Source organism: Colobus angolensis, unplaced genomic scaffold (genome assembly GCF_000951035.1).
Source record: "Colobus angolensis palliatus isolate OR3802 unplaced genomic scaffold, Cang.pa_1.0 Scaffold133, whole genome shotgun sequence".
NCBI classification, from domain to species: Eukaryota; Metazoa; Chordata; class Mammalia; order Primates; family Cercopithecidae; genus Colobus; species Colobus angolensis.
The window spans coordinates 2511991-2529215 of NW_012114411.1; the positions used below are offsets into that span (position 1 = coordinate 2511991).

Consider the following 17225-nt stretch of genomic DNA (forward strand, 5'->3'; position numbering starts at 1 on the left):
CTCCTGACCTCAGGTGATCCACCTGCCTCAGCCTCCCATGTAGCGGGAATACAGGCGGCCGCCACCATGCCCGGATAATTTTTTGTATTTTTAGTAGAGATGGGGTTTCACTGTGTTAGCCAGGATGGTCTCGATCTCCTGACCTCGTGATCTGCCCACCTTGGCCTCCCAAGGTTCTGAGATTACAGGCATGAGCCACCGTGCCCAGTCAATAATTAACATCAGATTTATACCTGGTTCTTGGTTAGTTTCAGGATGTTTTAAAGGCTGCCAAAATGTCATTGTTTGCATATGTCACCATGATTCAGATAATTTATATAGATGACCACCTGTATCTCTTTTTATGAGGACAGAGTTAGTAAAAGTAAAAGGAGGCCAAATGCAAATGAATCCTGGTACAGAAGAGAGCATTTGTAAAAAAAAAAAAAAAAAAAACTGGGGAAATCTGAATCAAGTCTGTAGTTTAGTTAGTAATATAATAGCAATGTTCATTTCTTAGTTTTGATTAAAGTAACATCATTTGCAAGATGTTCACATTTGTTGAAGTTGGGCGGAGGGTGTAAAGGAACTCTCTATTATGATTGCAATTCTTCTTTAACTCTATTTCAAAATTAAAGTTAAAAGATTAAAAAAAGAGAAAGCAGGCCTAGTATTAATGCTGCAGAACTGTTGATTGCTAACAATATTAAACATTCTTGGGCATAAGTTCTTATACTGTGACTTAGATGCCTTATTAATGAATACAACTCATGGGGTGAGAGAAGCTTAGAGAAGTTTCCAATTTCCTGTCTACATTCTGCTTTATATATATTTTCTCCAGTTTCATCTGGATCCCAGAAAATGTCAAAAGCAGTTAATTCTGCAAACGTCTCTGACAATATATGGCCTAGAGTCACACATTGTACTATTTAGAAATTCTTTGTTTTTTTTGGAGACAGAGTCTGACTGTGTTGGACTCGACTGCAGGCTGGAAGTGCAGTGGAACAGTCTCGGTTCACTGCAACCTCTGCCTCCCAGGTTCAAGTGATTCTCCTGCCTCAGTCTCCCAAAGAGCTAGGATTATGGGTGCATGCCACCACGCCTGACTGACTTTTGTATTTTTAGCAGAGATGGGGTTTCACCATGTTGGCCAGGCTGGTCTTGAACTCCTGACCTCAGGTGATCTGCTCGCCTCGGCCTCCCAAAGTGCTGGGATTACAGGCGTGAGCCACTGCGCCCGGTCTACTATTAGAAATTCTACTCTTAGTAATGATCATGCTGCTGGCAATAGTATCGTGCACATGCATGGCACTTTACGGTTTATAAGTGCTTTCCACGTGTTAGTCTTCTTTTATTTGCATTAGGAAATAGACAAGTACAAGTGATACACCACAGGCTGTCATAAAGAATGGAACTACGATTGCATTTTACTATAAAACACACAGTGTAGCACCTGTATAAAGCGGACACACACACGCTCACAATACACATGTAGAATTAGAAAACACGGTTATAAAACAATCGTGCTGTAGTGTCCCATGATACAGAGCAAGGCTGGGGGATGTAGTACTGTTAGGCTAGCGCTTACTACCTAGGAATCACCAAGCCAGAGCAGGTGACACCCAAGGGCACTGTTTTGCAGGGGAAGCTTTTATTCTTCTTTCCTATCAGGTAAAGGAGAAAAGTTCAGACGACCAAAGAGACACTCACAATGTCTGTTGGCCCTGGCATTGTCCCGCCAGGACTGACAGCCCTTGAGTCATGGCCTCCCCACTGCCCAGCCTTGAAGGCGCCAGCTCTTCACCTCCTCTGGGCTCCTGACACCTGCCCTTTCCCCTGGTGCACCAGGCACATCTGCCAGTTCTTTTTCAGAACTATTTTGCCAGCTCCAGCGGTTTTCCAGTGACCTCCTGCTGGCTGGCTGCCACTCCTTCTGTGGCCGGAGAGACCCTCCCACCTAGACTCTGGGGCAGGTGATCGAAGTGGCTGCACTTTCTCTGGATCATGCCAGAAGGATGGCTCACTCCTCTTCATCACTGCCCCCCATAGAGCCTCCACGAAGCCAGCTCCACTACTAGACAGGGCAAGACACTTTTATCCAGCCTGGCTTCTATGCACGCACGCACGCACACGTGCACATGCTTTCCTGGTCAGCACGGAGAGCCAGAGAGCTGAGACCTGGAGCGTACCAGCTTAGCTGGATGGGGAAGCTGGACTTGGCTGTGTGCAGCCCCTGCTGTGATGTGTGGCTTTGGTGCTCTCAACCCTCCTGGGAGATGAGTGACTTTCTACCTAGGTCCGATTCCTACCCATCAGTGCTGTTAGGGCAGTGATCCGAAATGTTCTGCAGACACACATCATCTTCCCCTTCAGCCCAGGATCACGCGCTCATTTTTCAATTCTTGTTTATTCAAAAGGGAAGCCTAATCGGGGCTCCTCTAGAGTTTACGGGATCCTTTAGTAAACTTACATGGGAAATGTGAACAATGGGGCTATGATTAATCGAAACTTAGGGTTTCCTTCTGATTAGTGAAAACAGTCTCAACAGCAATTTAAGTGGTTTACAGTGATTCTCAGGAGAAAGGGGAGAGAATAATCTACATTTGTAAAAGTAATTGTTCTACATGTGCATTTGTTGAAAAGCTTTTAAAAAATTGTAGTGCTGAGTCCTTCCCCTCACAGCCCTGAACTTTTCCCAGCTGGGCTGACTTGGCCCTGCCTGCGATTCCTCCTCCCCACTGACGGTCACTCCCACCTGCGTTCCAGTTCCCTGCAGGCTCCAGGACAAGGGGCCGACCTTGCTCCTCCCAGCTTTCTTGAGGACGATGTGGCTTTGCTCCTGCTGCCTGCTCTCTGAATACACCACAGCCTGAAATGGCCCTGATTTACAGGGTGACCAGATGGTCCCGTTTGCCCAAGACAGTCCCAATTACACCCCCTTTTGTTCAGTGTCTTAATTTGGATAATAAGTCATAGGACCACCCTGTCCACTTGCAGCTCGCCAAGGTTAAGTATAGCCACATGCAGGGACATCTGGTCGCCTCTCTCACTGGCCCATGTGGATGCCCACCTGTTCTTGCTTCAATGGCACCACCTGATTCCCGGGGCCTGGGCTCCCCTGTACTGTCTTGCCCGGCCACTAACCTAACACTGATCTATTAGTAGTTTAGGAAATCATCTCTGTAATTCTGAAGATCTGGAAGAGAGAGAGAGAGAGAGAGAGAGAGAGAGTGTGTGAGTGTGTGTGTGTGTGTGTGAGAGAGAGAGACTGTGTGTGTGTGCACAGAGGAAAGAGAATTATGAACTATTTTCTTAGAATACCTCATTTTTATCTAGAAATCTATACAGGTATTCACCATACTATTTTGCTAACAGTACATGAAAAAGAAAATGGAAATTTTAGTAAGGATTTTCCTTACTCGTATTACAAAACACCACTTTATAGAGCCAAACTGAAAAGACCCTCGAAAGCAAATATTCTTCTCATCAGATAAGTGATCTGAATTTTTAATTTTCATAGTTGCTCTATTTCAGTTTAGACAGTGAAACTGCACAGGTTATTTTCATTTTGAATTTATCATCAAATTCACTTCCTGTTATTGTTATCCCAACAGTAGAGAGAAATGTTTCATTTCCAGAAGTTTTCATTTAACTTAAACAAAAAACAAACCCACATAGATCCACTTAAAAAAATAAACATTTCAGTCTGAACACAGACCTGCTTGATTAGAAGAACCAGTTTACCTAATAATTTTATAATATTAGCATCACCCTAACTATATCCTTTGGCTGTACCAGGCATGACCACAAGGCCTTTGAAAATCGGATGATGAACTTGGACTGACCCCAGACCATGGGACCCAAGTGGCCTGCAGCTGATTCCGCCACTGACAGCTGGAGTGGAGCAGTTTCGGGTTCTGCACTGACTTCCCCTTCGGGCTGTGGGGGCTCAAGGCAGTACTTACGTTTCATCTGTGAATGCTATTCCAAAGTACTCCTTTTCCTTCAGATTGAAGTGAGAAGCCACAAGGTCAAGAAGCTCCTTGGCCAACAGCTTGGGCTGCAAGGAGAATACAATGGAATAAGGGTAAGTGATGAGAGACTGCTTTTCCTAAAATACGCAATCTCAGGTTTCCATCATTTTTTCAATGAAATGTCACAAAGCTCAAGTTTTTTGAAGCAAATGATTTTTATAAACCCAAACAAATAGACAATGACACTGATGAGCACACAGCCAAGTCAAGGGTTATCAACAGATAGAGATCTTCTGTTTTATTATTTCCTAGAAGGTGTATATATATATTTATTTATTTATTTATGTATTTTTTAATTGAGATGGAGTCTCGCTCTGTCATCCAGGCTGGAGCGCAGTGGCATGATCTTTGCTCACTGCAACGTCTGCCTCCCGGGTTCAAGCGATTCTCATGTCTCCGCCTCTGAGAGTACAGGCGTATGCCACCAAACATGACTAATTGCTTTTATTTTAATTTTTTTTTATTTTTAGGAAAGATGGGGTTTCACCATGTTAGCCAGGCTGGTCTCTGACTCCTGGCTTCAAGTGATCCACCTGCCTCAGCCTCCCAAAGTGCTGTGATTACAGACATGTGTCACCATGCCTGGCTAATTTTTGTATTTTTAGTAATCCCAGCTACTTGGGAGGCCGAGGAAGGAGAATTGCTTGAACCTGGGAGGCAGAGGTTGCAGTGAGCCAAGATCACGCCACTGTATGCCAACCTGGATGACAGAGCAAGACTCTGTCTCAAAAAAAAAAAAAAAAAAGGTATCTGCCAGTCTAAAGAAGTACACCAGAGCATTAGGCATAAAGTCATGGTAGATGTTTGTATTGTTAGGGTTTTTTTGTGTGTTTTTTGTTTTTGTTTGTTTGTTTGTTTTGAGATGGAGTCTCGCTCTGTCACCAGGCCGGAGTGCAGTGGCGTGATCTTGGCTCATTGCAACCACTACCTCCTGAGTTCAACTGATTCTCTTGCCTCAGCCTCTCGAGTAGCTGGGACCACAGGTGCATGCCATCATGCCCAACTAATTTTTGTATTTTTAGTAGAGACAGGGTTTCACCGTGTTGGCCAGGATGGTCTTGCTCTCTTGACCTCGTGATCCACCCGCCTGGGCCTCCTAGTGTTGGGATTACAGGCGTGAGCCACTGTACCTGGCCGACAGTTGGTTTCTTATTTCACTTTTTGGGTACCGCTATGGACGGAATTATATTTTCCCAAAATACATGTGTTGAAGCCCTGGCATCCAGTGGTATCTGGAAATGGGACCTTTGGGAGCCAATTAGGTTTCAATGAGGTTATGAGGGTGGGCCCCCCCAAGAGGGGATTCCTGTCCTCATAAGAAGAGACACCAGAGAGCCTGCTTCCTCTCTCTGCCACGTGGGGCCAAAGTGAGAAGGCAGGCCCTACCAGGAGCTAACCATGCTGGCACCCTGATCTTGAAATGACTGTTTAATATAACAGACATTTATTTATTGAGTGCCTACTATGTACAGGGCACTGCCCACACGCTATAGGAGACAGAAGAATAAGCAAGACACAGCACAGGCCTATAAGGACCCTAGACGTTGATCAGGGACACGGAGTATGAGCTAGCGCTAAGTTTAAAAAGCCAAAGAAGATGCTCCACCCTTTTCTGCCTCACTCCTGGGCTCCTGGATGGCAGCCTCAGGGCCTAGATGACCATCAATTCACTGATGAAAACCACTTAAACTGAAAGAGTGGGTTTGAAGCTTCCTCCCCAGTCTGTACTTCCATTCATACTGAATCCTGAAAACGTGAAAAAGCAATCTCTATAACCAACAGTGAATTCAAGGTGATACGTCAGACCCTCCTTCACTCCTGGTGGAACGTCTACTATGGAAGAACGCAGTGGAGTAAACGCGGCACATCTCAGAACGTCGCTGATCAATTACAAAGTAGAATGCAAGATACGTGCTCTTGAAGCTTCCGGTAAATGCTGCGTTTGCCATGGGCTGTGGCCAGCACTAGCTCCACCCCCAGGAAGTATTCGGCTGCCCAATAACAGAGGCTTTGCTGGATCACTTGTGACTATGAGGTAGCGCGGCTGCTTTTCAAATTGCAATGTATTGGCCGGGCGCCATGGCTCATGCCTGTAATCCCAACACTTCGGGAGGCCGAAGTGGGCGTGAGGTCAGGAGTTTGAGACCAGCCCGGCCAACATGGCAAAACCCTGTCTCTACTAAAAATAAAACAATTAGCCAGGCGTGGTGGCGTGTGCCTGTAATCCCAGCTACTCCGGAGGCGGAGGCAGGAGAACTCTTGAATTTGGGAGGCAGAGGTTGCAGTGAGTAGAGATCATGTCACTGTACTCCAGCCTCGGCAACAGAGTAAGACTGTCTCAAAATAAAAATAAATAAATAAATAAATAAATAAATTGCAATGTACAGATGCTTCTTGACTTATGGTGGGGCTACACTGTGGTAAGTCCATCAGAAGTTGAAAATATTGTAAATCGAAAATACATTTAATATACTGTACCCAGCAAACACGACAGCTTAGCCTAGCCTACCTGAAAGGTGCTCTAAACACTGCCATTAGCCTACAGTTGGGCAAAATCATCTAATGTCAAGCCTGTTTCATCATAGAGTGTTGAATGGCTCATGTACTTTATTTAATTCAGTACACTGCAGACTATCAGCTGTTTACTCTTGTGACTATACAGCTGAGCAGCCCTGCCAGAGCGTATTGTACCGCATACTGCTAGCCTGGGAGAAGATCAACATTCAAAATTGGAAGTCCAGTTTCTACTAAAAGGGCATTGCTTTTGCACCAGCGTAAAGTACAAAAATCGTAAGTCAGACCATCGTAGGTTAGGGACAGTCTGTGATATAATTTACCTGTCCAAATGATTGCTACCCCTTTCAAAGTAGTCGCCGTATTTCTCTGATGCTTGCCATTTCTTAAAACATTTTTGATAATCTTTTGGGTTTGCCCTTCAAGCTTGTGTCAGATTTGTCAACGCATTTTCACTGGTGATAAATCTTCTTGTGCTCAAGAATGGATTTGATTTTTTTTTTCAAATGCCAAAAGTCACTTAAAGTCAAGTCTAGGGAACAGAGATAGAGGACAAGGAATGGGTGATTACGCCTGGCCAACCCAGTTTCATAAAATGAAGTGTGACTACCAAGTAATTATTGTGGGTTCTTGGGGATTATGGTGAGAGGTCTGGTCCAAACTTGAAAACAATAAAACTAAGATTTCGTTCTCTTTGAGATTTTAACTTTAAGACTGGGCACAGTGGCTCTTGTCTATAATCCCAGCACTTTGGGAGGCTGAGGCAGGAGGATGCCTTAAGCCCAGAGGTTTGATACCAGCCTGGCAATATAGCAAGACCCCATCTCTACAAAAAAATTTTAAAAATGAGCCAGGCATAATGGCATGCGCTTGGGACTAGTCTTAGCTATTCAGGAGGCTCGGATAGGAGGATTGCTTGAATCCAGGAAATTGAGGCTGCAGTGAGCTATGATCATGCCACTGCACTCCGGCCTGGGCAATAAAAAGAAAAAAGAAATGGAAAGAGAGAAAGAGAGAGAGAGAGAGAGAGAGAGAGAGAGAAAGAGAGAGACAGAGAGAAAGAGAGAAGAAAGAGAGAAAGAGAAAAAGAAAAGAGAGTTAAACTTTAAAGCCAACATCTCAACAGATTTGATCAGAGATACATAAATTTGCCCAGGAAGAGAGTGATTCCCAGTGCTGGTAAAGTTTATCTAGAACATATATTCATCACTCCATAGAATGATTGGGCCTGAATGGAAGGAGGTGAGTGGAGGCAGGGTGGGAGGGGCAGTTGGGGAAGGGAAACGAACCCAGGAAGCAAACATGATCTTAGCCAATAGGTGTTGAATATTTGGGTCCCTTACCAGGTGGTAAGGCCTTTTACGTGGCAGAAATGGAGGCCTGGGGTTACTTTAGCTGATCGTGCTACTTTGAACTCTCCTAATTCCATGCCTCCCAAGGAATAGCTACATCCTGGATATGTCCCTCATATACGATCTCATTATCAACCAGAATAGAGATTATTATTCTTTGGCCAAAGAAGATTCTGAGACTAAGAGATACCAGGCAGGCTGTCCCGGGTCTCACAGCCAAGCTGGGATTCAAAACAAGGTTCAGATACACCACATGGAATATTATTTAGCCCTAAAAAGGAATGAAATTCTGACGTGGGTGAAACCTGAAGACATTATGCTAAGTGAAAGAAGTCAGACACAAAAGGACAAATATTGTATGATTGCACTTAGATGAGGTAATTAAACAGGCAAATTCATAGAGACAATAGAATAGAGGTTGGCACGGGCTGAGGTGGTGGCGGATGGGGGGTTATTGCTTAATGGTTACAGCATTTCTGTACTGGATGATGAAAAAGTTTTGGAAATATTAGTTACTGTTACATGACACTGTGGATGCATTTGATGCCACTGAATTGCACATACAAAAATAGTTAAAATGGTAAGTTTTATGTTACATACATTTTGACACAATTAAAAGGAGAAATGGGGAAGAGAGGTCTGATAGTTTCAAAGCCCACATGCGTAATCCCTCTGCCACCCTACCTCTGTCGACCCTGCTTCCAGGGTGAGAGCCTAAGGATCATGCCTCAAGGGCCCTGGTTGAGTGAGGGCTATATGACTCACTTGAAACCAGTGCACTGACATTATGGATTTATACATCAGTACTTTGAACTTGGTTAATGTGAGTCTTCCCCTGAGAATGAAAAATCAGGTTTCTGAGTCTGCAGAATAAAGAGATGGCTTAACACACTGAAGCATTCACCAGAGTAATGGATCCCACTATGGAAGCCTTGTGGAGACTGAGTTTTTGCCTTACCATGGTGATACGTCTCTCTGATTTAGCCTGTCACACTACAATAAGAAAATAACTTTTCTTGGTGACTCATAAACTGAAGTCAAGGAAAAGGCTCTGAGCAGTAGCTGCCTGGCTGGAACAAACTTCATTCTTTCAAATACATTTTTCAACAATTTTACCTATCTGGATGTATATCTTTTGTTAAAAAATTTAAAAGGTCAGTCCCATTACTTTACACAACAGTTATTATAGACCATATGTATCAATTTCCAGGAAGACAAGCCTACATTTATTACTTGCAATTTACAAATGGAGAAATAAAGGCCGTGAAGAGGGAGAAAATAGATCCCAGAAGATGTTGAGGTTACAACTCCTGAATCTTAGCTGCTTTTAAAGTCACACCCTTTTTTCCTGCTGTTATGGTGACGGGCAACAGCCCAGAAGGTGTATGCTCTGTCAATGAGAGTGAGAGCTGATGGATGGGCATGTAGTGGGAGTGAGAAATACACGTCATTGTTTCATTGTTAAAGTCACAGAGACTTTGGGGGTTGTTTGTCATTGCAGCATAACCTAGCCTATCCTGATTGATTCAGGCACTGAGCCTTTCATTTTCTGTACAGTTGATTTAAAGCAATTTGTGGCATCAGCCCCTTGATTTCCTGATCTTGCAAATGAAGACAATATCCCCCTGTGATGTGACAGTGATTAATATACTACATTGTTCTGAAAGTTTGTTAAACTCCTTTAGAGAAAGTTGCTGGGCAAGCAGAAAGCAATCTGCTCTTATGTGCTTTGAAGGGATGTTTACAGAATCCCGCTGAGTATAATTTGCCAATTACTGGTGCTGTAAACATTTGTGGAGCTTTGCAGGGATCGGACTGGGAGCAAGGCCAGAAAGGCAGCTTGTAGCCCAATCACGTTCTATCGGACAACCTGGGCAGGAGCCCAAAGGCCACGTGAGCAAGGCAGCCCTGTGTCCTTGGGTTTGCCAGAATTAGCCTCTTGTGGGCCATCAGCCATGCTGGTCCTAAGAGGTCATTACATCTAAGACTGACTTTCTCTTAGCCCATAATTAACTTTGTTCACTCAAATAGTTCCTCCCTCTTCTTTTTCTTTTTGTATCTCAGACTCTTTTTCCATTGTCCCTCTAAGCTTTTATTTCTCCTGATACCTGACAAATAAAATCTCCTTGCAAACATCCCTCCTTAACATATACTTCTCAGTGGCACCACTCACAGAGCTAATAGGACAGTCTTTCCAACACCAACGGGGCTTAGAAATCTGGGCTTCAGCCACGTGCTTTAGCAAGGAAAAGAAAGCACGGGCTCTAAATAATTAGGGAAGAAAGGAGAGGAGCTCTGAGTCAGTGCTTTGTGGCTCCAGCACCCAGATCTGAGTTCTTGAGAATGCCGGATGATTCCAGTGGGAACTGTTCACATTGCCAGCATATTACAGGGTTCCAGATCAGGTCCTGACTACTTCTCGGCCTGCCTTCTTCCAGGCGGGACACGACCAGCTAGAAAGATCAAAACAGCACTTAACGTGTTGCAGGGCTGTAAGGTGCTCTGGGCACACTGATATAGTTTGGCTGTCTTGCCACCCAAATCTTACCTTGAATTGTAATAATCCCCAGGTGTCAAGGGCTAGGCCAGGTGGAGATAACTGAATCGTGGGTGTGGGTCCCCCATCCGTTCTCACGGTAATGAATAAGTCTCACAAGATCTGATGGTTTTATAAACGGGAGCTCCCCTGCACAAGCTCTCTTGCTCACCGCCATGTAAAATGTGCCTTTGCTTCTCCTTTGCCTTCTGCCATGATTGTGAGAGGCCATGCGGAACTACAAGTTCACTAAACCTTTTTCCTTTATAAATTACCCAGTCTCAAGTATGTCTTTATTAGCAGCATGACAACAGACTAATACACACACCCACATGACAACATCCTTTCAGGTGACTTCCACGAGCCCTTCAGGTAAATTCTGGGGAAAGGAATTCGAGGATGAGGTAGCACCCAGGCACCTCACCAATTCCTCACAGACTAATATATTCCACAGTATACTATACCACAGTATACTATACTCCATATAGTATCAAGCTGTAAATGCTAGCCTGGTGTTTACCATCACTTATATATTATGCCACCAACTTAAACTTGACATGTGTATATCCAGATAGATGATCTTGGACAAACTGTGCAAGCTCTCTGGGCCTCAGTTTTCTCATCTGTACAATGATGAACTACCGTAGATAAAATGAGTTCCTATTCTAAGACATTATTTATGTTATTATTATTATTTTTAGAGACAGGGACTTACTCTGTTGCCCAGGCTGGAGTGTGGTGGTGCCATCATATCTCACTGCACCCTCCAACTCCTGGGCACCAGTGATCCTCCAGCTTCAGCCTGCTGAGGAGGGGGGACTACAGGCATGTACCACCATGCCTGGCTAATTAAAAAAAAGATTTTTTTTTTTTGTAAAGATGGATTCTTGCTGTGTTGCCCAGGCTGGTCTTGAACTCCTGGCCTCAAGTGACCCTTTTTCTTTGGCTTCTCAAAGAGCTGGGGTGACAAGTGTGACCCACTGCACCCAGCCTTTATTCTTCATGTTATTATTAAATTTAGCTTCTTCCTTTCCTAAAAACCATCCTGCCTTCCCAAGAGTCTTATTCACCCATTTGAAAAAACTTAAACACCATTTGCATCCTTCCTGATCTCTTGAATCTAGTCAGTTAATATATCCTGTCTTTCTTATATAATTTCAGGTCAGTTACTAAACCTCTCTGTGCCTCAGTTTCCTCTCAGGTATAAAATGAGGATAATGACTATGCCCAGGTCACAGGGCTGTTTTGAGAATTAAATAAATTAGTCTGATCTATCTGAAGTACTTAGAATGTGCCTGGCATGGAATGTTACATGTGTTCATGATTTCGGATCCGAATCATAAATTATTTAAAACATTCCATGTATGGCCAGGCCCGGTGGCTCACACCTATAATCCCAGCACTTTTGGAGACCGAGGCAGGCAGATCACCAGAGGATGGGAGTTCGAGACTAACCTGGCCAACATGGTGAAAACCCGTCTCTACTAAAAATACAAAAAAATTAGCTGGGCGTGGTGGCACATGTCTGTAATCCCAGCTACTCAAGACACTGAGGCACGAGAATCGCTTGAACCTAGGAGATAGAGGTTGCAGTGAGCCAAGATCCCATCACTGCATTCCAACCTCGGCGACAGAGTGAGACTCTGTCTCAAACAAAACAAAACCAAACCAAATCCCCACTGCATATAGCATCAAGTTCTAAATGCTAGCCTGGTATTTAACATCACCCTTTGAACCCAGCCCCAGTTTACCCATCCAACCTCACTTTTGCCCGGTTTCCTATAAAAATATCCATTTCTGTTCAATCTATTTGATTGAACTAAAGAAAACGCTGATCTCATTTTTATTTCCAAATCTTTGTACTTGCCATTCTCTCTTTCCCCCTTCCCATTTAAATTTTATCCTGCTGAAAGCCCACTTTCTCCATGAAGCCCACCCTGACCATCCTGCCTACAAATACTCTCTCCCTCCTTTGGATTTCTACAGCATTCAACACAGGCACCTCAGTCACGCTTGGCACGTGTGCTCTTGTGTTGCGGTACATTTTGTGTGATATGATTTGTTCCACTCTATGGCGGGCTGAAGGTGGTCCCCAACAACATATGTACCCATCCCAATCCCTGGAGCCTGTGAGTATTACCTTTCATCACAAAAGACGTGATTCTTGGGAGGAGGAACTGATCCTGGTGGGCCCTAAATGCCATTATATTGTCTCTTTTTTTTTTTTTTCTGAGACGGGGTCTGGAGTGCAGGCTGGAATACAGTGGCACGATCTCAGGCTGGAGTGCAGTGGCATGATCTCAGCTCAGTGCAACCTCCGCCTCCCAGGTTCAAGCGATTCTCATGCCTCAGTCACCCAAGTAGCTGGGATTATAGGCATGCGCCACCACACCCAGCTAATTTTTTTGTGTTTTTAGTAGAGATGACATCTCACCATGTTGGCCAGGCTGGTCTCAAACTCCTGAGCTCAAGGGATCCACCTGCCTTAGCCTCCCAAAGTACTGGGATATACTGTCTCCTTATACGAGAGATACAGAGAGATTTTTTTAAACTGACATACAGGAGAGAAGACAGAGCCAGAGACCCGAGGGATGGGTGATGAAGACACAGGAGAGGAACCCCAGTCACTAGAAGCTGGAAGAGGTGGGGAAGCAATTCTCCCTTCCAGCTACCTCCAGAACCATGGGAGAGTCAGTTTCTGTTATTTTCCAGCCATCAAGTTCGTGGTTATTTGTTACAGCAGAGACAGGAAACTCATACACCCTCAGATGGAAACCCTGAAGACCTCATTTCCCTGTAATTGAAGGGAATTCAGCCCTGGTTGGTTGTGACAGGAATGATCTCAGTGCGAAGCCTGCATTGGTGTTGGTGTTCTCTCTCCACAGTCCCCGTGGCACTCTGGGAGGGGAAGGCAGGCAGGCCTGGGTCTCAGCCGACCCTGGGTCACTCCATGGTGAAGTGGGCCCCTCAGGTTTCTTCTTGCTATCTTCACAGATCCTAAGTCATCTCACAGATTCTAAGTCAAAGGAATTGCCACTTCTGAGTTAATAGTATCCAAAAATAAATAAATAAACAGCAAACAAACAGCAACCATCAAGTGACTCCCATCTGTGCTTTGGGAGGAATCACCGTCTCCTCTGAAGAGCGACCCTCTCAGCTCTTGTTCTTCACCAAGGGTGTTTTTGACAATTCCTTTGTCACCACAGAGCCCCCAGTGACCGCTGGGCTGCCAGGGTTTGGGCACACATGGCCGGATGGCACAGCCACAGCTGCTGCTCTGTGCCCAGCGCTGCCTGCCCATCCACTCTGCCTGGGACCCCGTGACCCGCTGGATGAATGGCTCCCTGCCCTTTAGGAGTGGGTGCAGCTGTGGGAGGGCAGACAGGGGCTGTCTGGGAGTGAGTGTAAAACGTGGCCCGACTGCCCCCATCTCTCTGGACCGGAGGGGCTGGGGTTAGCTTTTCTGAAAACCCAGAGGCAGAGAGTGGGGAAAGGAGGGCTGCTTTGAATAAATGAGCCTGAGCAAGCTGCTGGGTCTGAAGCCTGGGCTGCCACTGTGTGTCCCTCCCCATCCCCATGGGGGCTCTGAGCCCAGCAAGGCCTCAGCGGCTGCTCATTATTCCTGGGGAGGAGGAGCCGCTGTAGGGGGAGCATGAGGTGACTCTGTGCAGCTCTGTCCACTGTGTGGCCAGCAGGTCTGGGAGGAGACTCCCCTCCCCGTCACCCTGCTGATTAGCCGGGAAGGCTGGTTTCCTTCCTGCCTCTCCAGCACAGCCCTGGGTTCTGTGGCAGGGGACACAGGGAGGCTACTTCCTGTAGGCAGACGGGTGTGAAGAACAATGGAGTTGTACCGTCTTGGCTCTCAGGCACCCAGAACAGGTAGGGGAGACCCCAAAGCCAAGATCAGAGACCCGCTGCCAGAGGGAGCATCTCTCTACTCAGAGGTCCCTGCCCATCCTGAACTGGGACCCATCCATGCACATGAGGCAAATCCTTTACCTGTAGTCTAGGAGTGACAGTGGCATCACATCGCTGCAGCAGAACAGCAAAGCTGCCAACAACAGTGCCCACCTGTCCCTGCCTGCAGCTGCTACTTCACACGAATTCACACCGCCAGCTCTAGAAGCCAGAAACATCTGAAGTAGACACCAGGTTTGCCCCCATGTGACAGAGGGAACTGAGACACAGCCAGAGAAGCAACTTATCAAATTCACACAGCGAATCAGTGGGAGAACTGAACCACAGCACAGACGTGGGCATGGGTCACCCGGGCTTAGAGAAAGAGGCAGAGAGACCATCTGCCGCGCCCTCTTCATTACAGCAGCAGAAAGGAAAGCCTAGGGGAGGCCAGAAACCGGTCCAGGACGAGGGCGGGCAGCCTGGTTACACCAGCATAGGTGAGGTGGCTCCCAATTGCCCGCCACATCTCCGTCCTTTGTTCCCGCTAATGTTACACTTAGGGGACAGAGCAGGTCTCAAAGCTCTGAAGCAGGAAGGGAAGATACAAAAGTACATCAAGGAAAGGGGTAAAAGTGGTCACTGACAGAAATGGAAACGATGCTTGGGTCTAGATTTGCAAGTGCCCCTTTCCCAATGCCAGCATCTTCTGCACAGCACCTGCACTATAAGCTTTGCTTACATCATCTCATTTAATCTTCAAAGCAACCCTGCAACGGTCTGCAGATGGGACACTGAGGTTCTGAAATGTTACATGGTATGTCCGAGGTTCTAACCACAATGGGTGTGGGGCCTACGAGGGCTTCCGTCCAGCGCTAACTATAAAGCCTTGTTTTTTATTCAACTAGATTAAATCCATTCATCAATTTATTTTTATTCTTAAAGTTTTAAAAAAATGACACAAGAAATATATTTCTTGTGCTGATTTTAAATATATAAGTATCTGGCCGGGCACAGTGGCTCATGCCTGTAATCCCAGCACTTTGGGAGGCTGAGGCGGGTGGATCACCTGAGGTCAGAAGTTTGAGACCAGCCTGGCCAACATGGTGAAACCCTGTGTCTACTAAAAAACACAAAGAAATTAGCCAGGTATGGTGATGTGCACCTGTAGTCCCAGCTACCTGGAAGGCTGAGGCAAGAGAATCACTTGAACTTGGGAGGCAGAGGTTGCAGTGAGCTGAGATTGCATCACTGCACTCCAGCCTGAGTGATAGAGCAAGACTCCGTCTAAAAAAAAAAATATATATATATATATACACACACACACACACACACATACATACACACACATAGATATATATGTATGTATCTATTTGTGATGTATGACATGATGTTTTCATGTATAAACACATGTGGGTTGACCAATCAAGCTAATAAACATATCCATCACCTATCATACTTACGATTTTTGTAGTGAGAACATTTCAAAACTACTCTCTTAGCAATTTTCAAGCATTTAAGACATTGTTATTAGTTACAATCACCACGATGTACAATAGGTCTCCTAAACAAAGCTTTGCTTGCTTTTAAATGCTGGGGTTCAGATCTAGCAAGTAACAGCCTCTCCTAAAGTCAAAAGCTAAGCCACCTTTTCTAAATGCAATAGAATTTTGCCAGACAGTAAGTTCCTGGAAGGGAGGGATCACATTTGATTGATATTTGTGGACCTACACCCCAATACAGTCCCTGACACACAGTAGGTGCCCCTAATGAAAGTTTCCCATTGGTAGAACAGGATAGAATAAAGGGTGGCGTATGCAGTTGTTCTACCATGAGACAGGATGGAACCTGGATACCCTCTTGAGCTGGTTTGAAGGAGAGATCTGCTAGACAGAGACTGCGGTGCTGCACAGAGCCAGATGGGACCAGGTGTCGCATACTCACTGATGCCAGAAAGCTACTGGGTTTCAATCAGATCACACACCTCCAGGCAGCCATGAAGGGGCCTGTGACAGATACTTGTGTCCCCAGGAAAGGATATGTCATATCCCTATTCCCAAACCCTATTATCTGAACCCTCCTCTTCCTCACCCAACTTCTCCCCAAACCAATGAAGTCACAGCTCCCTTTAATAGCTCCTTCTCACTCCCCTCCTTCTCTCTCTCCTTCCAAGTGACTCTGCCATTTAACCCAGGGATGAGGTCTCCCTGGGAGCAATGCTTTTAGTTTCCCCTCTCCTTCCCCTCTACGCTTTTATTCCCTGGGTGTCGTCTTCTTATTTCCACGTAGTTTCTTCCATATTTTCCTAAGATGCCGTCTAGTCCCTGTGTTCTCCGAAAAGTTGGGACTGATACCCACGTGGGAGGGAGGCTTTCTCATCCATGCATTTGAATGATGCCCAATGGGAAGGCTTTGACAGGCGTACATAATGATTGCTCCTCTAGAAATGCAAAGTGCTTGCAAGTCAGCCAGCCGGCTAGGGAGCCTGCTCTATTCAGGATCCCTGGGGACGCTGGGAGGCGGGCAGGTGTTCATTAGGGAGGCTTCCTGATGAATAGAGCAACCCCAGACTCCAGCCTGCTCAGGGCAATGTCACTAGGACCGTGAGCCCAGCATGGCTCCCCTTGGCAAGCCTCTCTGCATTAATGAAATGATAACTGTTTCGGTGAGGAGAAAACACAAAAAGACAGGCAGTGCTCAACTTGCCTCTGCCAGATAGGACTGCCAATTCCGCAGCCCAAATACTGAGATATTTATAGCAAATACGGGGATGATAAACGAAGCAACATCTCAGGATTCCAAGCTCCATCTTCCATGGCCATCTGGTCTGCCACTTCCATTTTCTTTTTGTTGTTGTTAAAAAAAAAAAAAAAAAAAAAAAAAAACAGGGTTTTACTCTGTTACCCAGGCTGG

At 45.6% G+C, this 17225-nt stretch overlaps 1 protein-coding gene across 1 annotated transcript in view; it reads right to left on the reverse strand.

The window, feature by feature from the left end:
- The window catches only part of FRMD4A (FERM domain containing 4A), a 349079-nt gene that overhangs the window by 173119 nt on the left and 158735 nt on the right, over nt 1–17225 (reverse strand). The window contains exon 3 of the mRNA XM_011934291.1: nt 3945–4039. Within this exon, the coding sequence (XP_011789681.1) occupies nt 3945–4039 (95 nt within the window). The remainder of the gene's footprint in view (nt 1–3944; nt 4040–17225) is intronic.